Source organism: Mesoplodon mirus (genome assembly GCF_964341445.2).
Source record: "Mesoplodon mirus genome assembly, chromosome: 5".
Classification (NCBI taxonomy): domain Eukaryota; kingdom Metazoa; phylum Chordata; class Mammalia; order Artiodactyla; family Ziphiidae; genus Mesoplodon; species Mesoplodon mirus.
In genome coordinates, this window is record NC_138980.1 from 47,322,315 (window position 1) to 47,346,574 (window position 24,260).

The 24,260-nt window shown below is 42.7% G+C and overlaps 1 protein-coding gene across 4 annotated transcripts in view; it reads left to right on the plus strand.

The window, feature by feature from the left end:
• The first annotated feature begins 251 nt into the window (after nucleotides 1–251).
• The window catches only part of EBF1 (EBF transcription factor 1), a 394,244-nt gene continuing 370,235 nt past the window's right edge, over nucleotides 252–24,260 (plus strand). For all 4 annotated transcript variants that reach the window (XM_082621398.1, XM_082621399.1, XM_082621400.1 and 1 more), the window contains exons 1-5: nucleotides 252–1,226; nucleotides 3,390–3,546; nucleotides 4,110–4,173; nucleotides 4,811–4,866; nucleotides 16,020–16,093. In XM_082621398.1, the coding sequence (XP_082477524.1) occupies nucleotides 1,093–1,226; nucleotides 3,390–3,546; nucleotides 4,110–4,173; nucleotides 4,811–4,866; nucleotides 16,020–16,093 (485 nt within the window). In that variant the 5' untranslated portion in view covers nucleotides 252–1,092. The remainder of the gene's footprint in view (nucleotides 1,227–3,389; nucleotides 3,547–4,109; nucleotides 4,174–4,810; nucleotides 4,867–16,019; nucleotides 16,094–24,260) is intronic.

Below are 24,260 nucleotides of genomic sequence, written 5' to 3' on the forward strand. Positions count from 1 at the left end.
GGTACTAAGCGATCCTTCGCGCGCCACTTTGCGAGGAACTTTGGCCGGCTCCCCTGCGCCACCCGGAGAGGGATGTTAATGAGGGAGCGTGGCTCTGCGCTGAGAGCCAGCAGGCTCCTGCGCCGCGATTGGCTGCGGCGAGGCGGAAGGATGACGTTATGCAAATGAAGGGGCGGGTCATTGACGCGCGGGCCCCGCCTCCTCCCTTTGGGGTTAGTGTGCTTGTGTTTAGCTCTGGGGAGAGTCAAACTGGATTCCATAGGGAAAGCCTGCAAATCACTTCTATTTTAGCAAGGAGAAAACAGAATCTCCATTCAGCAGGGTCCACCTCTCTCTCTTTCTCCCTCTCCTCTCCTCTCCTTTCCTCTCTGTCTTTCCCTACCCCCCTCCCCCTTCCCCCCACCCCACTCTCCCTCTCTGGTGTATCTGTCTATGGCAACCAGCGTCCTCCTCATCTATACGCACTGAAAGGAAAGAAACATCTTTGGTTGGGAGAGAAGGAGGAAAAAAAGAGAGAGAGAGAGAGAGAGAGAGAGAGAGGAAAAACTTGCCTGGTTGTGGAAAATGACACTTGAAGTAGCAAAGCCGGCAGCGCGAGTTGAGTCTATTGTTTCTTAAATTGCCATCAGGGTTTTTTTTTTTTCTTCCTGCTTCTTCAAGTGAACGGTACCTCTACAAAAGGAAACTCCAGCCCCTCCTGTCCTCCACCGGCCTGTGATCATTACAAAAAAAAAAAAAAAAGAAAAAAAAAAGAAAAAAAAAAGCACCCAAACCAAAAATTAACCAACCAAACAACCCCCAACAGCCAAGCATACATCTCTATTTTTTAAATTTTGGTCTTTTTGTTGGATTTTCCCTTCCTTTTTTCTCTCCTTTTTTTTTTTTTTCCTTCGGGTTATCGCTCAGTTTTGAGCGAAGGTTTACATTTTTTAAAAATTTGCTTTCCAACCCGCCTTGATCTTCTAGCGCGAGTTCAACGACTCAAAAAAAAAAAAAATCTCTGGCTGGCGTTTTTCTTTCCTTTTTTTTTTTTTTTTTTTTTTTTCAAATTTTCAAGGGGGAGGAGATTTTCCACAAGAAAAGGTTGTTTTCATGTTTGGGATTCAGGAAAGCATCCAACGGAGTGGAAGCAGCATGAAGGAAGAGCCGCTGGGCAGCGGCATGAACGCGGTGCGGACGTGGATGCAGGGCGCCGGGGTGCTGGACGCCAACACGGCGGCGCAGAGGTGAGTACCGCTCGGGGACCGCGGCCGGGGAGGCAAGCCGCGAGCAGCAGAGCCGGGAGGTGGTAGCGGAAGCCGCCGCCGCGGGGCCGGGCCGCGCTCTTGCGTCTGCCGCTCGGCTCTGCTCGTCTCCGGGGCTCCGCTCTCCCCGGCCGCTCTGTCTTGGTTGCCTGCGGCCGTAGAGCCAGGAGCTGCCTGCGAGGAGCCCGCGCTTTACCGGCACTTTTCCCTGCCTGGTCTGTGACTGTTTTCATTTTGTTTTAAGCCTGAAGAGGCGTCTCACCAGTATGATGTTGGATATCTGTGTTTTTCTGTGATTGCTGTTTCTTTTCAGGCCGCCTGTCTTTTCTTTCCTTCCTTTTCCTTACCTATTTTCTTCTTTCCTTTCTTTTTCTGTCTTTCTTTCTTTCTTTTCTTTGCCTTTTCTTCTCTATTTCTTTCCTTCCTCCTTCCTTTCCTTCGTTCTTCCTTACCTTCCTCCTTTTTCTCTTTCTTCTTTCTTTTCTTCCCCCCTTTTAAAACTTTCCTTCTCCTTCCTTTCCTCCCTTTCTTCCTCCCTTTTTCTTCCTTCCTTTTCCTTCCTTTTTTCGTTCCTTTCTTCCTCCTTTCTTTACTTCCTTTCTTTCCCCCTTTCTTTCCCTTCCCTCTTCCTTCTTTCCTTCCTCTTCTTTCTTCAATCTTTCTTCCTCTTTTCTCTTTTTCCTTCTCTTAACTCCTTTTCTCTCCCCTTTTCTCTTTCAATTTCCCCCTAGAATCATCTCTTATTTCTCCTCTCTGGTTCTCCCTCCCTCTCCCTTTAGCTTTCAGTTTTTCTTAGTCCACGCGAAGAACAGCAACTCCTAACTTTAATTCTGATGTCTCCTAAAAGTCTTCCCCACCATCTATGACCATGGCCTCTTCTAGCCCCTCTGCCACTCTCAGCTCCTGCATGCTAGGCTGTATGGCCTAGAGGCACAGCTTTTGGAGATTGACCTGGGGGAACTTTCCTGGGCACCCTCAGTACCCTTTCTGGGGACTCCTGGTCCCAAGTGAGAAATGGTTCCCCCCTTTTTTTAGGCCACTAGCTGGGCTTGGGGGAATGGCAGATCTGGTGGCTCCATGCTCTCTCCGGCCCAGAGAGGGCGGAAGGGGAAGAATGAAGATGACTAATTACATCATCCTCATCTTCTCCGGGCTGGGGACAAGTGTCCACAACACTGTTCCCATCCCCAATGATAATAAGGATGGGGGTGGTTGGTAGTAAGAGTGAGTTGGGTAACTGGGCTAGAAGCGAAAGTGTGCGTGTGTGTGTGTGTGTGTGTGTGGCGCGTGCGTGTGTGTGCGCGCGCCCTTGTGTCGGGCAGGTCGGGCTGTCAGTGGCCGCCCTCCGCCCCTGGCGCCCCAGGCTCCAGCCCCCGGGAGGGCGCGCTCAACCGTCAGCCCTTATCCATAGGATTTCTGGAAAGGGTGTGAGGATTTCTGCGGAACAGCGAAACTTTGTCAGGACAGGTCTTTTAAAAAAAAAACACCCAATTCCCTTTCCCACAGCGACCACTCCTGACTGCTCTGAGTTCCACCCGCAGATCCGTTTTCTCCACATGCTTTATTTGTGGAGGTGGGGACAGACGGCTTCCCGAGGCCGGGCACCCGCGGCTGGCCGGGGGCGGGGGGGGGGGCGCGGCACATGAGGTTTCCCGGAGGATGGCTGCTGCAGCGAGGAGCTGAGCATGTTCCCCATCTATTCTCACCTGCCCACGGGAGATTCGAGGGGGTGGCGAGAACCAACTCCCATGACCACCCTCCCTTTAAGTTGTAAACGACCGGCTTTATTCCACCATCGCGCTTCACCTCATCCACCGCTACTTTTCTTCCTCCCCACGCAGCGCGCGTCAGGTCGGAGTAAACGCGTACAGCGTTTTATCTCTTGCGCAAAACCCAAAAAAAACTTTCACACCTCTTCGTCCAGTTTGGGGGGCGCGCAGGTCCTCGGGGGGGAGGACTGGGCAGGCGAGAGCACGCATGTCCCGTCGCCGGGTGGGCCCGGGGCGCCTGAGGGGGCGTGTAGGGAGCCTACAGGGCGTTTTGGGGGCAGAGAAGGTGTTTGAGGGTTCGCGCGTGTGTAAGGGGTGACAAGGGGTCGCGGTTGTTGTCGCGCTTAGCCGTCTAACTCTGCGTCTTTGGCCGCAGCGGGGTGGGTCTGGCCCGGGCTCACTTTGAGAAGCAGCCGCCTTCCAATCTGCGGAAATCCAACTTCTTCCACTTCGTCCTGGCCCTCTACGACAGACAGGGCCAGCCCGTGGAGATCGAGAGGACAGCCTTTGTGGGGTTCGTGGAGAAGGAAAAAGTAAGTGGGCGCAGCGCCGCTGCCCCTCGCCCCCAGCCGGGGAGCAGGCTCAGGCGCTTCGGGAGGCGAGCTCCTCGCGAGTGCAAAGCATCCATAACACACTCCCGCGCGGGGTCCACCAAGCCACTTCCCGTTCTGGGCGAACCCGGACTCCTAGTTTCTGAGGTTCTGCTCCAAAAAAGCTCATGCTGAGTCCCCAAAGATGGAGAGAGGCGAACCCGGCTTCGCACTCCAGAGTCAAGGGCGCTGGGGATGAGCCCGCCCTCGACCGCGCGACCATAAGTGGCTCCTGCCTCTGCTGGCCCAAGCTCGAGCCCCCAGGCCCTAGGAACGGGATCGTCCGTGCGAGCCCCACAGAATTTTTTATAAAGTTAGAGGGAGCAGTAAGGGTCGGGAGGGCGGCAGAGGGATCACAGTTGGCCGCAATTTCTGCTGCTCCCGGGCCTGTCCGGCTCCCAGGCCAGGGGTCCCTGCTTGGGGAAAGTTGCCTCGAAGTCGGTCCACTAGCTCACGCCGACCTCTCTCCTGCGTCTCTTGTGTCTTTGCGTCCTGCTGCAACCCAGGAAGCCAACAGCGAAAAGACCAATAACGGGATTCACTACCGGCTCCAGCTCCTCTACAGCAATGGTGAGGCTCCCGTCGGGTCTGCGCCGGCACCCCGGGGCTCCGGGTGAGGGTAGGGGGCGCGGGGAGCTTCAGGTGGACGAGAACCCGGAGCAAAGCTCAGCTGTCCGCCATCCTCGGGGTAAACCGGCCTCTTCTAAGTTTCGCCTGAAGAGGTTTCACCTGAGGAGGCCCTGAGCGGCTCGAGGGCGGCGGCATTAGCGGACGCGTACCTGGGTCCAGGTGTGGCGCCTTGGCCCCCGCTGGGCTGCTTTCTTTCTTCTTCCCCTTCCTAAGGCTGGGTTCCTCCGCTTAGCATAGACTTCATGCCCAAGTCCCTTGAGTTCAGGGGGCTAGAGCGGTCAGGGCCTTGGTGGCTCCCGGAGAGCACGCAGAGGGACTCCAGCCGTGGGAAGGGAGAGAACCCAGGTGGGGGTCCGCCTTATTCCCAGCTGCTGTGCTTGGGGGTGGGGCTGCCTTCCAAATGCGCTCGGGCTGGGCCAGAGGCTCTTCTCCGGGAACTGGTGAAGGGGGTCCTGGCTGTGCTTCTCCGGGACAGTCGGAGTTCCATCAGCCTTGGAGCCCCATTCTTTGTTTGTTTCCTGCAGATCCTCTCTCACTTAATTCTCCTTCGTTCCCCTATCCCCCGCCCCTCCTCCAGGAATAAGGACGGAGCAGGATTTCTACGTTCGCCTCATTGACTCCATGACAAAACAAGTAAGTTTCTTAAATTCGCGCCGCGGGGGTGACTCTACGGCCGCGAAATTTGGGAGAGTCAAGAAGCTGGCTACTCCTTAGCGGGAGGGCTGGGACTCGAACTCTCAATGCCAGGGCGGACCGCGCTCTCAGCGCAGCCTTCCAAATGCCCAAAAGCACGTTGACTCGCCGCGTGGAGGAGATGGCTCGACGGCTCCTTCTTTATAAGGGAAATTCAGACCTTGTGATTTAAGGCTACGGGGTGCTGTGTGGGGAGAATATGGGCTGAACTTCCTTTGACCCGGCCGGGGAGCCCCAGGGGGCGCAAAGGTGCCCAGAGACCCTCGTGCAAATCGGGCTGAACTTGTGAAACCCAAACCATCAGGGCCTCCCCCCGGGAGGCAGAGGTAGAGGAAGCGGGTGAGGGGCAAAGGCAGCTTCCCCAGAAACGATGAGATGGTCTGAGAGCGCACTTGACCCACTGTACACATTTTTTAAAAAAAGAGATGGTGGTGGTGGTAGTGTTGGAAGACGGAGCGACAATTGTTAGAAGATATTTTGCAAAAATCCTCCTGGCTTTTGCCTCCAAGTTTGGCAAGAAGCCAGGCAGCATGAGTGAGCTTGTGGTCTTAAAGGTACATAGACGGCATTTTCTTAAGCTCCCAACACGCGGGTGCCAAGCAGTATACATTAAGGTTGAGTTATGGTTCAAAAGCTACAATTATGAGCCGAGTCAGAAAAGAGGTCTGACGTTTTTACGAGGGGCAGGAAAATTTTTTCTTTTTAATTTTAAGAAAAAGTTTAAGAATTAAATATCTGGTTAGGTAGTTGGAGGATTTCGTGACAAAAAAGAAGACAGTTTTATTGGGTGGGGGAAAGAAATCAGAACAAAGAGAAAAGTTACCCATTGTGTACTAACCACCAATTTAGTGAGAGGGTTAAAACTGGTTTGTTTGATTGTGATTTTAAAATATTCCCTTTAAAATAAGGGATGTAGTTTTCATAGATACTGGCTTGGAAGGTTTCAAATTAGAGTATACATGCATACTTAAAAATTGTTTTTAGATACCCATGGCTTAAATATGTTGTACAAAATGCACGTTAATAAGCTGTTGGGAGTTTTAAAATCTACTCAGCAGGAACCAATTTAATAACAGCTAATTGTAATTTTTACCTTTATTTCATTGTGAACCAAGTAAAAAGCATGAGGGTATGACATGTATTTTTTTAAATGATAAATACATATCTCTTGAAATCTATTTCAAGTTATTAGCCTAAAATATTTGACTTTCTTAAAGATCTGTTTTATTTCTTAGTTGATAGTTCAGAGTTAATGCACATTTATACTTTTACTCTTGGTATTATTATTGTTTTTTTATTATTATTACTATACTGGTTTTGATCATTACATAGGATAATTCCCTTTGATTTGGACGCTCTGTATTTTGTTAAATTTTTTTCCTGCCAAGCAAAAAATGCAAAAGCCTTATTTCAGTAACTTTTAAAAAAATGATATCAAAACAAAAATGTCTTAAGTGGAATTTTGTTTTTAAAAAATTGTCTTTGATACCCTGAGTATCTTTTCCTGCCATTCCCATCAGAGGAAAGAAAAGATGGGAGGGGGAGAGAGGAAGTATGATTTCTAATACATATTCCTTATGTACTTATTAGAGTTTATTTTTTAAAGAATAAAAACTCCCCACAAACCAGTAAGTAAGACCTGTCTGCCTGTGAAACATTGGCCACTTAAATATTAAATTATTGGCAACTCTATGAAGTGAACAGTTGTAAGGAGCACAAAATTAGGACATGTTTGATTTTAGGCCCCTTAAACCAAAAGTGCCACAAGAATTGATCTTCCCATTATGAGATGAACTGACTTTACACACTCTTCTAAGGTGGAAGAATAATCTTGATTTTTATAAAGCAATACATCTAATATCATTTTACTAACAAGGTCATAGAGCTTAAGAAAAACTATAGCTTAAGGCATTCTTTGACTGCTTGGTTTCATAAATTCTATCGGTGGTGGGGGTGAGAGTGAGACCAGAATAAGATATAGTGTAGTAATAGCAGGTATAAGAGAGTTACTTGCCATACTGTGACATCTCACTGAAAGGTAAAATTATAAATGTAGGCAATTATATATTTTGGTGGGGAGTGACCTGAAAAAAAGGCTTAGTAATTATCTGAATTTAGTCTAAAAATATCAAGAAAAAAGATATTTCCAGGCATACCTGTTTGCTTTCATAATAGTTGTCTAATGCCTTCTCTGTAGCTTTTACTTTGAAAGGCAATCCCTGCCCGTTATCCGGTTGCTTTTTCCTTGATTATGTGCTGTAAGAGTTTGGGAAGTAGGTTAGCTTCTTGTGTACACAGCTAATACAATAGTCTTCAAAAAGCAGATCAGCGTGAAGAGCATGACTTTCCTTAGCTGTGACATAATTATTACGTTTTAGCTTTGATGAGTAAAACAGTGGATTCTCATCTAGCTTGAAATTATTCTGTGATAATTAAATGCCAAGTCTGATTTTTAAGTTTCTTAAATTTTTAATTTTAGTTAAGTGTGCAGTGACCCCTTCAATCAGAAGTAAGTCTTGACATAAGGTGACCGATTAAATGCTTACTTTTTTTTCCCCTGTGAAATTCTTCCAGGTAGACTCAGGATTTTGATATTTAGAGTGCTGAATGGAATAATTTCAGTGATGTGATGAGTTCTAATAAAATCATAAATTTCAGTGGGAATACCTAAGCAGAGTTCAAGTGTCTTCTCTTAGCTGCTTATTTATCGTAACATTTTTCACATCAGAGATGCAGCTTTATGTATGTGATATCATATCTTTGACTCAGAAGTTGGGGTTAAAACTTGAAGGGAATCTTTGGCAAGCAAAATTCAAAACTAGCTATGCACTTTATATTTTCATAGAATGTTCGTGATCTTGGGTGGAGTTAGCAGCATTGAGATCAAACAGATATGTACTCAATCAACCAAGATGTATTGGTATGACACAGTATTTCACACCTTTTCAAAGTGTCTCATTACACTATTTGGGGTAATGACTCTTAATTTTGGACTCTACCAGGAAAGGGAAAGCTTTATTAGAAGTGAATGTGTAAGGATCTGAGCCCTCTTATCCCTATGCTTTTCTTATAAAACACTAAGGATATAATTATATTTAAAATATTTGTCCACCAACTAGAAAATAAGAAGCTTGCTTTTGGGAAGGGTTTTGCAAAACCAAGTTTAGCTGGACTAAAAATAGGGTGTTTTTTTTTTTTTTTGTCATTGCTGTTTTTGGTATTCCATTAGTGAGCATGCAAAAAGGCCTGTAAGATCCAGAAGTTTATGGCTGTTGCATCCAGAAGTGGTAGCTACTGCAGAAACTCAAATGAACTCAGTGGGAGAGGTCTGAGTTTTAATGTGCCTCAGTTCAGATTTTCCTGTAGTATTTGAGATATAATTACATTCTGTGATTGCTTCAGTGAGTTATCTTTAAATAGTTTTCTTTTTAAAAAAACCTTTAACTTATCTGCCCTCTTACCATCTTGCTTTGAAAAAAGGGACATTTTTATAATTCAAAGAAAGAGTACCAAATTCCATAAAGTTATCAAAAACAAAACATTCCCTGCCCCCAAACCAAAGCTCTTTTTTGGAAAGGGAAAAATAATAGTCACATAATCCTTGTGTGTATGGATTTGAAGGTAGGTGATATGGTGAGGGGACCCCTAAAAAGTCCCAGCACTGTGGGAAGTCAAAGGTACAATAATCAGGACTGTTGTCATAGTTATCTTTCCAGCTAATCTTTATATATTTGTTTTGATGTTCCCGGTACTTCAAGTTATTGATGCAAGTGCACTTCTTCCGATTGATTGTTTCATCATATCCTGCCACAGCTACGTAGATATGATTAACAACCCTTTCTGTTCAGGGTTCTTCATTGGTAGATAAACACATTTTTAGTGTATCGATAAGTTCCTAAGGAATTCAACTAGGCCAGCAGAGAGGTTCTTTCATATACTTGGGGAAACAAACAAAAAATGACAGGGCAAGTTTATAGTTAGGAGCCATATTTTAGCAGCTTTCTCTCTTCTTTGGTAACATGTCAAAAATGCAGGTGATTTGAATTTCCTTGCACATAGAGGAATGAAGAAGTTTGGGATTTTTATGCATGATCAGGACCTGTGTTTGGGAAAATGTAAACTCATCACAGTGGAAAATGTGTTGTTTGGAGTCTGGGGGTGAAAACAAAGCTGATGGTTTTGGAGAGATTGCCGGAGCCAGATGGCCTAGTACTTTCCCAGTCTGGCGGTCCAACTGCTCCCTCCTGGATAATATACAGCCATTTGTTCGGGGATATTTACGCTAGAGCTGTTTCTATGTGAATGTTTGAACAGCATTAAAAATGAACGTATTAGTAGTGATGTATTTATCGAACTTGTATGACTACACGGATAGTCTGTTCTTGTGTCTTATATTGCTGAGAGGAATGAAAAAGGGTCTGGATGTTGGTGAATTGTTTATATAGTTGTTGAGCAAGAATGATTTGGTCTTAGTTATTAAAATATGTAAGCATTTGGAAACTAATTGAAGTAATGGTAGCACCTACCTGGAAGCTCAGTTGTGAAAATTAAATGAATTCATACATGGAAAATGCTTAGAACAGTGACTAGCATACATTAAGTGCTTAATAAATTAGCAGCTTTTATTATTTTACTATTATTACCCCATTGAGTTGACAAAGCCAGTTGTATCTACTAATATAGATGTAAATGTAGTTATCATATGAGTGAAATATCTTTTATTACTGCTAGAAAAAGAAATATTGCATGATATTGTTAGAATGATTCAGTTTTTATCTTGGTGTTTGAATAATATGAGAGATTTTATTTCTTTGAGACACAAAAGATGCATTCTGAAGCTAACTGCTTTTGGTACACATTCTCTTTTTATTCAGGGCTGTGATGTAACTGAACAGCATACTGAATATGATATCATTCCTTTGCAACTTTCCTAATTCAGTTCTGCAAACAGGCCTGCTTAGCTGCTGAGCTTAAATTACATCTTTGTAATTTGTTCACCAGTAGCTAAGCTGCTAATTGAAGCAAAATAATTTTTTATTTTATTTCACTATTAATTTTGGATTGCTGTTTGACACAATTGTTTATGAATCGTCAAATTTGTAGTGTTTTCTTTGGCACAGGTTAATTTTTAACTAAGGCTCCCTCACCTCCTGGAACACTTTTTTTTTTTTTTTTAAATGACAAGCAGTGGAACTTGGTGGTCGAAAATAATGATTAATATTACAGCATGTTGATAATCTAGGTGTTCATATTTTTTTTAATTAGTTTTGATTCTTGGTAATTTGCTGCCAAAGTCGTGTTGACAGTCTGTATTTATAGGACACTTTACTTCTGGTTGAAGGAGATACTTTGTACATTCATGAATGTATTCTTTAAGGTGACAAATTAGGTTTAGCCTTTTATTTTGTATTTGGAAAAAAGAATGATGTATTTTCAAGGTTACTGTTTTGATTTAAATGGAAAATTAGGAGTTTTTGTTAGTTATAGGTAACCTATCTACCTGTCTTCCTTCCTTCCTTCCTTCCTTCCTTTTTCTTTCTTTCTTTCTTCCTTCCTTCCTTTCTTTCTTTTTGTTTCTTTCTTTCTTTCTTTCTTTCCTTTCATTGTCTTTTTCTGTCTTTCTAAATTAATGATTACAAGTCTCCGATTGTTGGTTTGTAAACCAAGAAAGACTCCTAATGAAAACATTTTGTTCCTAAACACCTTTCAGATTTTAATGAACCAAAGTCAAAAGTATTCTCTTTGCCCACTTTATTTTTGCATGGAACACAAAGAGTTAAAATTATTAGAAAAAGTAAACAAAGAAAACTGTGCTCAATTCTCTGTATTTCTTTTGGCATCCCATTGAAGTGTGATCCCTGTGTATGTTAACTGTCTATTTTTTGTTTTACTATGTGGTCTTTATCCATAGTAAGTTTCAATTAACTTTTAAGACCCAGTGATATTTTAGAAAAGTGGAGATGAACCACAATTCACAAGATGCTTTCTAAAACAGTGGCAACAGAGGCAGATTTTTTCTATTGATTGATTTCTTTTCAAAGATGGTATAGGTTAATGTGTAATTGAGCATTTGAAACTGGTGGCATTTCATCCTCTCACAGCAAACCTTCTGTCACTGTTGTGTAAGGATGTGAAAGTTTAACAATTCCTATTTTTTCCTTCATTTTTGTTATTATAAAAGATTATTCTTGAAAAAACCCTCAATCAGAAAGTCAACAGAGTATTAAAAATAATTGTGATATTTTCATTATGCTCATTAGAGGAGAACGTTAAGAAAAGGGAGGCTAGTATATCAGAAGAATAAACCTGCTCCAAATATGTCAAGTTTTGACAACTTGTTTATCAGTTTCACTAGGTTTTTAAAGTTGAGATGAAGTTCGTGCTGTTTATTCTTTTACTTTTTTTCCTGTACAAGCATTCCTACCACCTTAAGGGATTTATTTGCATTGGCAGGATTAATGTAAACATCGTTTTCTATTTGATATTGTATTTTGTTGTTGTTTTTGTTGTTTCTTAGGTTAAAACCTCAACTTGCTTCACCATCAATTCATTTATTTAAATTATATATATATATATATATATACATATATTTTTTTTTTTTTTTTTTTTTTTTTTTGCGTTACGCGGGCCTCTCACTGTTGTGGCCTCTCCCATTGCGGAGCACAGGCTCCGGACACGCAGGCTCAGCGGCCATGGCTCACGGGCCCAGCCGCTCCGCAGCATGTGGGATCTTCCCGGACTGGGGCACGAACCCGTGTCCCCTGCATCGGCAGGCGGACTCTCAACCACTGTGCCACCAGGGAAGCCCTAAATAATATATTTGATATGTTTCTCTCCCCCTCCTGCCCATCTCTGTAACAGGCCTCCCATCCTTACTCCTGATGAACACACTGATTTCTTTAAACCACTGTTGTTTTTGTCAGTCTCAGAGCAGACTACCTTCCTCCCAGTGAGCAGACACATGACTTACTATGGAGGATGAAGATAAGCCTTCTTCTTGGTGTTCCATCATCTAGGTCCTAAACCAGCTGTCTATTAAAATGGTTTCACTTAAAGTAGTCAGTGCTGTTTATATGCTTCTGTGATCTCCCAACTGATCCGGCCTCAATGAGCTTCACTCACACCGCACAGAGGCACATATTTAAATTGGGAAAAGAAGCAGAAACTTCTCCCTAAGCTGGTGTTAGAGAACCCCTTTCCTTTTAGGCTCGAAGTCTGGGTTTGCTGAACTGTGAACCAGTCTTGACATGTGTACTAAATGTACATGGTAGAGATTTGATATGTGTGAAAGCTGAGGGAGAACTTGTAGGCATTTTTAAAAAGTCTGTTTTATTGTTGACACTCTACATCAAAGACGTTCATCAAAATAGATTTATCCTGTTTTCCTATGTTGGATCTCATCAGAATGTCGATTTCTTGGACCATACTTTTATATAATAGTGTGGTGTGTGTGTTTTAACAAGCTTTTTCAGTAACAAAACCTGCTTAGGCGAGGTTGGAGGTGGAGCTGCCTTTGACAGAGTTTCACTGTGTAGCTAACTCTATTACACTGAGGTTCTAGGTTACTCTATTTCCAGGATTTTAGTTCTACTCCTTAGGAGAGGGAGCAGACTCTGTTTCACTTGTTTTTATTTCAGAAGTCACAGAAGCAGCAAGCACTTCTTTATCTGTGTTTATGTGCTGAAAAGTATTGTTCTGCTGAGGCCCCAAGGAAAGGGACAGAAGAAACTTCATGCTTCCTTCCGTCCCCAGAGTTTAACTATTTCTGAGCAAATCCAGACTCATGCTTTCATTTTTCTATGCTTGATGTAGAGAAGATTCTCCATTTTGACTCTGCTGCCAGAAGCGAAATGGAGGGTTGACATTTGGTAGAGATGTATTACGGAGGCCCTGGGCCTTCAACAAATGATGTTCAGTCACCAAAGACAAAAACATGGGATACCTGGGAGACCATGGGTCATCTACTGTTTGGGGGGGCGTCAACATATTTTCACTGCAGCATATCTTTAATTGAGTATCATCATGGGCCCACTGATTTCAGTGGAACCAGCAGCCTCAGTAAAAAATAATATTGGTATTATCTAGAAAGAGTCAAAATGAGAAGGTCTGATGTAATTGATACTCCTTTCTCCTCCCCAAACCAATTTTTTTTTAAACAGGAAGGAAAACCCCATTAATACCTGTGAATTTTATTCACCAAGTTATTTGTATTAGTTTAACATGACAGAAAACTAAAGTTGAAACAGAGGTTTTCAGGGGTATTAAGAGAACACACAAAACATGTAGTGATAATAGGATTTCTCAGAAATGCATAATCGAATTTTTAGCACCATGTATGAGATCTAATCAGTTATTTACAGTGTCTCTTTGATTTTTTAAAGCAGTGATTGTAGTAAATAAAGCAGGCAGATATAAGTTTTGGTTTTAAAAACATTTTCAATTTACTTAATGCATTTTCTCAAGTAAAGCAACTTCCTGGGTATTTAAAAGGTCTTTTAAGATTGCAGGAATGCATCATCAGTGCATGCTAAAACTAATGGGTGAAAATTTAAGTCATAATATGATGCTAACATAATCTAGATGATTTCCCCAGAAGATAGTTATGAATTACTTAAAGTGAAGTAGTAACTTTACAGTACACAAATCTGGCTGTGCTCTGATGGGTGGCAGGCACCCCCTTAACCAAATGGTCAGAGTTTACTGGCATTAGTGGAACGAGTTGACAGTGTGATGTGATACAGGGAGAAGAACTCAGCGTCATGTCTGTGGTATTCTGGCCGTGAATTACATAACTTTAGTCTAAGTCTGAGGAAACATTAGACAAACCCAAATTGAGGATGTTGTACAAAATAACTGGCCTATATTCTTCAAGAATGTCAATGTCATGAAATACAAAGACTCAGGAATATTCCTTATTGAAGGAGATATGACAACTGAATGCAGTGATTGGTTTTGGTTTTGTTGTTGTTGTTTGCTATAAAGGACATTTTTGGGTATTTGGTGAATCTCAGATGTTTAGATTAGATTATTGTATCAATGTTAATTTTGTGATTCAGATAATTGTGCTATGGTTATGTAAGATAATTCCTTGTTTTAAGGAAATACATACTGAAGTATTTAGGGCATGTCTGCAGTTAACTAATAAATGGTTCAGGAAAAGAAAATAGAGAAAGAAAGAAGAATAAAGCAAATTTACTAAAATGTAAACACTTGAGGCATCTGGGTAAAGAGTATCTTGGAATTCTTTATATATCCTTACAACTTTTCTGTACATCTAAAATTATGGCAAAATAAAACAGTAAAAAATATAAGGTTGGGCTTCCCTGGTGGCGCAGTGGTTGAGAGTCTGCCTGCCGATGCAGGGGACACGGGTTCGTGCCCCGGTCCGGGAGGATCCCACCTGCCGCGGAGCGGCTGGGCCCGTGAGCCATGGCCACCGAGCCTGCACGTCCGGAGCCTGTGCTCCGCAACGGGAGAGGCCACAACAGTGAGAGGCCTGCGTAAGGCAAAATATATATATATATATATATATATATATATATATATATATATGGGGTTATAACAGGCTAACCATATAAATGCTTTTGATGGGCCAGTGGTAGAAAATGTTTTCTCCTTATGTAGGTACTTTTTGTCATTTTTTAATTTGTTGCAATTTTTGTTTTGTAATGGAGTTAGCTAACAAAGCCAGAGCCTGCTCTGAAGGTCTGCACACACAGTGTCATAAGCTGTCCTCCATCATTTACAGTTCTAAAAGCCTCAGGTTCATAAACAAGCACATTCCAGCCAACTATGAGTTAGTTACTGCAGTTTCTGTGTATCCTAAAAAAAAGGATAGTCTCTGGTTAACTTAAGTAGTTTCATCACCAAGAAACTGAGAGTTATCTGAATGTGTGAAAGTAATTTTGTTAACAATTTGAAGCTGTGTTATATTAGTACTATGCAGTGCTACATTGTTAAGTTAGTTAAAATGTATCCCCATGCAGAGCACTGATCTACCCATAGCTGTGAGCTTTTCTTTGGCCCAGGTGTTAACACGTAGATCTTCCAGTAAGCAGAGGTCTCAAGAAAACTTCCTGGTGACCTTAAGGAAAATGTTTGTACACATATTACTAAAAACAGACAAAAACATCTTGGCTGGTGAGGTGGTTTGGGACTCCAAATTTTGAGAGTCAGATGTAATTCTTCTTAGTTGAGGGAGATAATTATGGCTTAACTCCCCCCGCCCCAACCCTGCCCATCCCCCAGCATATGTGGGCGAGTATTACTGTTTGGGTGGTTATACACCCCAGAGAGCACATGTTTTCAACCTGTAGGCAGGAAGGATTTCCCCTGATGGAAGAATCATCTCAAGACAGTGAGTGGACTCATTAACCATACCCTCACTTGTTTTCTGCTACTTACCTCTAGAATATTACATGTTGGAGTTGGAAGCAGTAAAATGAGGCAACAGGGGCTTCCCTGGTGGCGCAGTGGTTGAGAGTCCGCCTGCCGATGCAGGGGACACGGGTTCGTGCCCCGATCCCGGAAGATCCCATATGCCGCGGAGCGGCTGGGCCCGCGAGCCATGGCCGCGGAGCCTGTGTGTCCGGAGCCTGTGCTCCGCAACGGGAGAGGCCACAGCAGTGAGAGGCCCGCGTACAGCTAAAAAAAAAAAAAAAAAAAAAAAAAAATGAGGCAACAAATATGAATCATTTAAAAATAAAATCCATGTGCTTTTCTATATTTTAAATCACTAGCATCTCAATCTGCTAAGCCTTCTGGGTTTTTCCTTCCCCATTGATTAGATTTATTTTTATTCTGAATTGAAGAGAGAATTGTGGTCGTCTTGATGACAGAAGCCCATCTCATACAAGGATCGAAAGATGTGCATTATAATAAGGTGGTTGATGGGACAGAAAGCAACATATCCCCTTCCACTCAATTTGGGTTGATCCTTAACAGCTGTCTTAAAACAATCAGCCCAGTGAGGCCTTTGGCTCTGAAAGCTAATTGGCCTTGCGGCAGTGGTGAATGGTCAAGAACTTGACTGTGGTAGTTTGTCCTCTGCTACTTGGTTCCATTCTTAGCTCAAATCGTGCCTTTGTTTACAGGCCATAGTGTATGAAGGCCAAGACAAGAACCCAGAAATGTGCCGAGTCTTGCTCACACACGAAATCATGTGCAGGTAAGAAATGCCTTGTTCTTTCCCTTTAATTAGCAAAGAGAAGATGAATTTGTATCTCAAATCTAGGTGAATTCAGGTCTATTTTTGGGTATATGTTTATCTTCTGTTAGACAATCTAAAAACTGTTAGATGTGAGTATTTGGTAGTAAAGTGTCAGGCATCACAGTGGTTCTCAATTATTTATTAGATTTCATCCTAAAAGACATACGTTTCCATTTTGATATCACATTGTTAATGGGCACAAAGCAGTGCCCTCCCCTTTTTCCTTTCAATCGAGTAAAATACAATATAACCCTTTTAGTGTTAATATATGTGCTCAACTGCATTGCTAGTAAAATAAGAGTTCTGTTGAGGTCAGCAGAAACCTCTGTTTGGATAAGACTTGAAAGTTATAGTTCCCCTTTTTAATTCTTCCACTTAAAAATGTGACCATCCGTACATAGGTATCATTCCTCCCCACACCAACCCCACATCTGATCTCTTAATCTTAGTTACCTTTTATATAACTATGACAATGTAGCTAACATTTCTTAAATGTAGCGAGCTTTTGGAAGGATGGCAAAGATGAGTCACTGAAAGGTATAAACATTCATGTTGTCCACAAATGAGTATCTTTATTTTTGTCTGAAGCTACGTTTGAAACCAGGCAAGCAGACCACATTCACTTCCATGGCCTCAGCCAACCCTCCACATGGGAGATAGTAAACCAGAGAACAGCCTTTTAACTTGCAGTTTAGGATTCTAATTCTTCATAAAATAACACTGACACTTTGCTTCTGATATATTCTAAGTAATTGGATAAAGCATGACGATGACACTTTGCATCAGGGAAGGGCTACTAATTGCTTTGTTAGCCACGCAGGCTCTCCTGGCACAAAGCATACTTGGCTCCTGACTGTAACTGACCAAACCATTTAGGACTTTCAGCTGCTGCTCCGGCGTGGGTGGGTTTATTTGCTGCCCACGGACTTGTGGGGAAAGCAATCTGAAAACTCTACAGGTGGAAATAAAATAGAAAAGAGATTAATGTGTTTCCTTAGTGAAGTCCCAAGTAGTAACTTCTTCTATATCTATAATATGTATGTATGTAAAAATTTCTTTTTCTCCTTTTTAAAAAACATACTGCTAATATATTATAATATATATATATAATATAATATAATTCTAAAATATACAGGAGTTTCACAAGTTTTCACTTTAGTGATTTGTAAAACTTGTTAATTGTTCCGAAAACAGGTTGCTTTTGTCTAACTTTAAAGCAGCAACAAAATCCAAAAATTTGGTCATGGATTTCTTAGAAGATATTATTAGGCAAAATTAGTGTTATACTGTATACAGCAATTGCACAGCTAAAGCTGAGCTGCACTCTTCAGAATAAAATGAGTAAAATCATTTTGAAAAGCATTAAAAAAAGACCTCCTTCGTATTACTATTTTTCCAGCCATATCTCTATTTTATCTTCCCACAATTAGCATGTTGTTAGAATGAATTTTCCGTATTCTGTTCCATGTGATTCCAGCAAACAGGAGACAGGAAGATGAATCTCAACCAATAGGCCAACTAATATCTATAAATCATAGATTTGCATCTCATATCTGTACTTGTTTGGACTATGCTAGGAATTATTCTTAAAATACTTAAGATATATTATGCCTTTCACACACAAGCCTACACTCTGTTAATGCAATTTATACCTTTCTTATCCTTAAAATTCATTGGTCCAAAGTACTTTATGATGCTGGTTGATGTGCTTTACTGCTGATGTACTTTCTATTTTTTAGAAACATAAAAATAGCAAAAAATAAAATTCTCAAGCCACTGAAGGCAAATGATGTTTGTACTGCATGGCTAAGAGGGAAGAGCCATATTCAAAATGTCATCCTGCTAATGTTACAGATGCTGGTTTTCCTGGCTGCCTATAGATGTGTAAGGGGTACTGTTTGTTTACCAGGCCGCCATGACCCTATTACACAAGCCTGTCATCTATTGTGTGGCTAACAGTCTTTTAAATTGCAAATCTGATGCTCTTTAGGGGGCTTTAGGAAAAAAATTCTGACTTTCCACACCATCCTATTTCTCTTGATTTCTTGCCGGTTGTAAGTGGAAGTTGGGATGTGCTGAATTTGCACCAAGGGTGCAAATGCAGGCTCAATTATAAGCATAAAATTAGAGTCTGTTCACCATTAATCAGCCTGGCTAATTGCTATGCACCACCATTAACCATATGGTGTGAAAGACAGCTTGCTCTCCCCAAGATGAAATTTCTTCACTGCAGACATGAAATAGTGAGGGCCCTGGATTTTAAAATAGGTTGTTTTAGATATTTAATTTCTAAACAACTTTCTGCAGTGCTTTCTATCAAGGCTAACGGCACAATAAAACTTTGCATTTATGTCACAAAAGAAGTATATTTATAGTATGTTGGAGCTATGGGTGAAGGAGACACACAGAATTTAGATCGACAGGAAAGGGCTTGGGATGATTCTGTTTTGTTGTCATCAAAGAAAAAAGAAAAAGAAAAAAATAAACACCAGGGAATTGTGTATTAGGTGGTTACAAATTTTTTAAAAATCAGTTTTGTTCTGTTGAGAGGGTAACCCTATTGCATGAGCTGTCTAAAGGACTTACTGCCATGGGATTGTTATTATTGTCTCTCTTTGAGAAAAAAACCCCTTTGACTTGATGGCATAAAACTCTTTCCATGGAATTCTGGGAGAGGTTCTGCAGTTTTGGTAAACTGGAATTTATTATACCAATCATCATTATTACATTTTGCTAATACTTGATGATTAAGCTCTTAAAAAGTATGGCGCCATGAAGGATTTTTAAAAGCAGGATTCATTCCACAAAGCATTTGATTATAAATGCATCTCCACATCCTGTGTTTAAAATGTGAATGGAAAATAGGAACTCTGCTTGGTAGGTGAGTCCAGTTCCCAGCCCCCCAGGCAGGGCAAAGCGGATTTTCTCCCTTTCTAGTGAACAGGACAATTGCAGGGGATGGGTGCTGTATTTAGGAAGGCATTTTTTTTTCCCACTGTCAGTGCCTCACATCTTGTGGACCATGAGCTCCCAGGGCTAGCCTGGTCCCTTGATATGGCTTGTTCTTCCTTCCTCTTTGGCTAGTTTATTCTCATTTTTTTCCTTCAGATTCCCACTTAAGCATCCCTGGTCGTTGGCCTGAGCGAGGTCCCCTTATTGTGCATTCGTGTGATATCCTGCGCTTTTCCTTCATAGCATGCAGCACATTGTAATTGTGTGTCCAAGGCCTGTCTTTCTTTGCTGGACTAAGAGCTCCTTGAAGACAAAGAAGTTACCCAGTTTTCCTCTCTCCTTTAGTTGCCCATGTGTGAAATGGGGAGAAACTATTACTTCTCTCATAGGGTGGTTGTTAAGACTAAATGCTGTACTCCCGATAAATGCTTATCATGGTACCTGACACATAGTAAGTGCCAAATGTCTATTGTCATTATTAATAGCAGCAGTAGTATCAGTATTGATATTAACAGAAGCAATGGAAGTAGTGGGAGCAGTAGTAGCAACATCTGCAATGCCTAGTTAAGTACCTGGCACAGAGTTGCTCAAAGGGAAAGATGGTAAGAGAACATTGAAAGGAAGGGAAGTGTCTACTGAAACGTTAACATGCTTTGTTCATTCTAAGTGTGCTGTTAAGGATATTTTCATTCATTCTTTTAGCACGTACTATGTGCAAAGCACAGTGGAATGAAGAGCCAAAGAGGACTGGCCCCTATAGTAGGAGAGCTGACAGGTTAGCCTGAGAGAATGAGACCCATAAAACAGATAACTAGACAGCACTGTAGAAAGGGTAGACAGGGATAAGAGGTGAGGCCAAGGACCACAGCTGCTCAGAGAAAGGTGGGTTTTAGCTGCAGGGATTGGGAGGAAGGTGAGACAGGACTCGGATTTTAGAGGGTGCAAGAAGGAGCGTTTTGGTCCATTTGTTGGCAGTCCAGGCAGGATTTCTCTGGGGAGAGGTCTACAGATGGTGGGCCTTTGGCCTGGAGCTGGGCAGAGAGTCAGGGCGAAGGATAACCAACTTCTGAGGTCTTTTCTCAAAGGTGCAAAGTAAAGCTATGGGCTTACAAGGGATTGACAAGGATGGGTGAATAGAAAGAGAAGAGGCCATGGATACATTCTTGGGCAACAATCTCATTTAGTGTGTTCGAGAATTAGGAAAAAGAACCTTGAGCATACAGAGCATAGAAATAAAAGGAGGATGTTTCAAAGACAGGGAGCCATCCATGTAATAAGTGTAGGGAGATCCAGATAAATTGAGTACTGAGAAAAGCACCAGAAAGTCACTGGTGAACTTCAAGAGAGGACATTCAAGTTGGCGCTGAGGCCCAGAAGCCAGCTTTTATGGGGTTCAGGTGGCAGGGGTTACGGCACCTCTGGCAAGGGGACAGCTAGACAGTGAAGAAACCAACTCGAGAAAAGAAGGAGTGTGTCTTTTTCTAAAGAATGGAAAAACTTAAGTTGGTTAACTGAGGGAAAGAATGAGCTTATTACTATTAATCAGACTCTTCAGATAACTCATATATCTCATTCTCTAGCCACTTTGGCTCAGTGGGTAAGGTAATCTTGCTTTTTGTTGTAAAGCTTAGAGATGGAGCTGATGCTTTCCTCCACTTGTGAGAGCCTCTACTTATGGGAAGGAGTTCCATGTCCCTAAGATGAGGATCTGCAGGCCTCATGACCAGGAAACAAGTTTATGTTTCTTGCCGTGATTTATGAAGCCATGTGTCAGTGCACTAGAGATATGCCACCTGTGTCATGCAGCTAAGGAAGAAACTCACAAGCTTGCTTTTCCCTGGACTAGCTTGTCCGAGGGATGCACAATCTTGCTGGGGAAAGGGCTGCTGTTTTGAGTCCACAGTGTACGTAGGACACCAGGTGCTGGGTCCCCACTCCAGTGATGGGCCACGTTGCTCTCCTGCCACTTGGGTTGCAGGTTGTGAAGGAATGTGAAGTAGTGGGAATCCTGCTCTGTGACAAAGCAAATGAAGAAACTCCAAGCCCCCTGACAGATTCCTGCCTTAGGAAGCAAATGCCAGGTCTGTGCCTGGTGCAGTGCCTGACAAACACAGTAGGAGTCTAAAGAACAGCATTTGAAGGGATGAAGATCCATCAGTCACACAGTAATGAGGACATGATTAGCACTGTGATTTCTTCTGTTAACCTGGTAACTTTTCCCTTGAAGTGCGTTTGCATCTGTTGTTCCATGTACTGTATTGTTTCAGCCCGAGACCTCTCCTGCCTTAAACACAAGTGAATCTGTTCTCCCTTCATTCTGTCCTTCTTGCTTAATGCCTGCCTTGTGTATGGTGGTGGTTGGTACCCATCTTTCTCAGTCCTTCTGAGTTCAGTAGAGGGACATAGGGAGCAGTTCAGCTTGGAGAAGGGAGGAAAGAGAAGGCAAGAAGGACCACCACAGGGAAGGAAGACAGGTCCTTGCTCTGCTTGGCTCTGGGTTAGAACTAGGGAGCTTCAGGGGGTTAGATGCCAGCTCAGCCTAAAGGAAGACCTTCCTTCCCCAATTTGCAGTTGATTTTTAGTTTTTTAATAGGAAAATAATATTGCAATACAAAGCAGAAGACTGCAGGAGTACAGAAATAAAATATATATCCTCTATAGTTCCCCACTTATCCCACTCCTTATAGACTATTTCCTTGAAGTTTCTATTCATTCATTCAAAAAATACTTCCAGAGGGCCTACTGTGCGCTGCACTCTGTTCTAGTTGCTGGGGACTCAGGGATGAACAGAACAGTCTAAGACCCTTGTACTCAAAGACAGACAATAAATAAGAAGACAAATATAAAATATAATGTGATGAGTGCTAGGAAGAAAAGTGAAGCAGGATGCGGGGCTAGAGAGCTCTGGGGGTAGTCAGGGAAGGGCTTCTGCAGGCTGTCACTTTGTGCAGAAATTTGAGTGAAGTGAGGGTGTGAACTGGCTTGTGAGACTATTTGTCTCTTTTCCTCACTCCCTCCCTCTCTCTCAGTCTTTCCTTTTTTTCTCCTAGAAGTAGGACCATACCGTACATACTATTCTGCAGCTTGACTTTCTCAGGTCATAATATGATGTAGATGGTGTGTACAAACTTCTTTCCATGATGGTGTGTACAAACCCACCTTCGTTCTTTTTAATGCTGCACACAGTTCCATGTTTACATGTATATATGTACACACACATATATGTATATGTGTATATGAATATATTTTAAAAGTGGGCTTAAACTGTAGACACTGTTTTGTTGCCACCCCAGACGCAGAGCAGAGCCCAAGAATCCCGTTTTGGGGATGTTGACTACGTGATGCAGTGACATGACTTGAGAGGCAGGAAACCTGTTGGTCTATATTTCCTACTTTGTATAAGGTTTTATAAATGATAAATGACCTCCAGCCCTTTAGTCTGTTTTCCTTTCTTCATTATTCCTATTTTATTCCTATTCTATTAGTCCTTATACACTTCTGTTCTTCGCATCTGCTTTTTTCCCTGGGTCCCTTGGGGCACAGCAGAGAGGGGTGGTTCTCGCTTAGGCTGTGCTTCGATTCAGCTGGCTGCACTCCAGGGCATTTTTATTTTAAGGGGATGAAGACAGTGCTTAAGGCACAGGGCATATCTCAGGCCTAGTGTGGCTCTTGCTTGGGGAGGTGGTCTGGTGTATGGGGTGGGGTGGAGGTGAACGTTCCTTTCCTCAGCAGTGTCTGCTCAGAGGGTCAGCTTGGCTTCCTCTATCTGCTACCTTCCTATTTTCTTGGATTGTATTTTCCCCAGTACATTACATTCATTCATGAAGCTGTCCAATCCATCAACCGATATTTGAGCTTCTCTATTCTGTCCCAGGCCTTACGCTACTCATTAGGTAAATAAAATTGACAGTGTGTTCCTTTATGAAGCATATGAGTTAGTAGGGGAGGGGGTGGGAGGAGACAGTGACAAAAAAATATGCAAATATATATGTAAGTATATAATTTGCTTTGTGTTTCATGCCCTGAAAGGAAAAACCAGAGGAGCCTATCAAGTGTCAGGGCCAGCTTCTCTGAGGAAGGAAGGAGCCTAGAGGCTGAGGCCCAAAGAGGGGGTAGAGGCTGGCTAACTAGGCAGGGCTTGGATGAGGAGCAGTCCAGGCCTGGAGGCCTGCCCGGACCTGGGCCTGAGGTCAGACTGAGCGTGGCCCATTAGAGAGATTGAACTTGGCCAGTGAGGCTGCAGCTTGGCAAGTTGGAGGAGAGTGACAGGAGACTGGGAGGTGGTCTGGCCATAGATGTATTCTCAGTGTGATGGGGAGCCATTGAAAGGTCTTGAGCGGTGAAGTGACACAGTCCAATTGACGTTTTGAAAAGATCACTCTGGCTGTCATGGGGGGTGAAGAGTAGAGACAGAGAGACCAGGTGGGAGGCCACTGCAGGAGTTAAAGTGAGAAAGTGAAAGTGACTTGGATGAGGGTGATGGCACTGAGGAGGGAGAGAATCAGATTGTCTTGAGATGTAGAGTCTAGTCTGAAATTATCATCAGGTGAGTTGGAAGAGTCCCTGGAAGGCATTCAGTCCAGGCAGGACAATGGTGAGGGTTTGACCAATGGGGATTTGCCCAGTCGCTGTTTTGAAAAAGAAAGGAACAAATGGAAAATAGAAAGGAGAAATAGGCCTTCCCATTCCTTGCTTTTATCCCTGGGTAAAGACCTGGGCTCTGTCCATGGGCTGCTTTTGGAGACCTGAGCCCTCACACTTAGAGGTGGGTACCACTATCGCCCCGTTTTACACATGAGGAAACTAAGACTCCAGGAGGTGGAATACCTTGCTCCAGCTGCCACAAGCCGCTCGGATTCCAGAGTCGGTGTGCTTAACCACTGTGCTCTTCCGGCAAAGCCCTTGAGATGTAGGTGCAGGGGTGTAGAGTCCAGGGAGAATGGAGTTTAGTTTGTAAACTATTATTATTATTATTTTTTGTGTGCATTTCAAAGACTGTACTTCTCATTCCCTTGTTTCTTCATCTTAGGTATTGGGATCCTTTGGGCTTTCTATCCCCAAAGTACTAGTATAGCAGAACTCAGGCCTGGAGGAAATAGTTTCCTCTGAATCAGAAAAGGAAAGGCTCTTAAGGGAGTGGCATGGTTTTTAGCTGGGCCTTTGACAAAGGAGA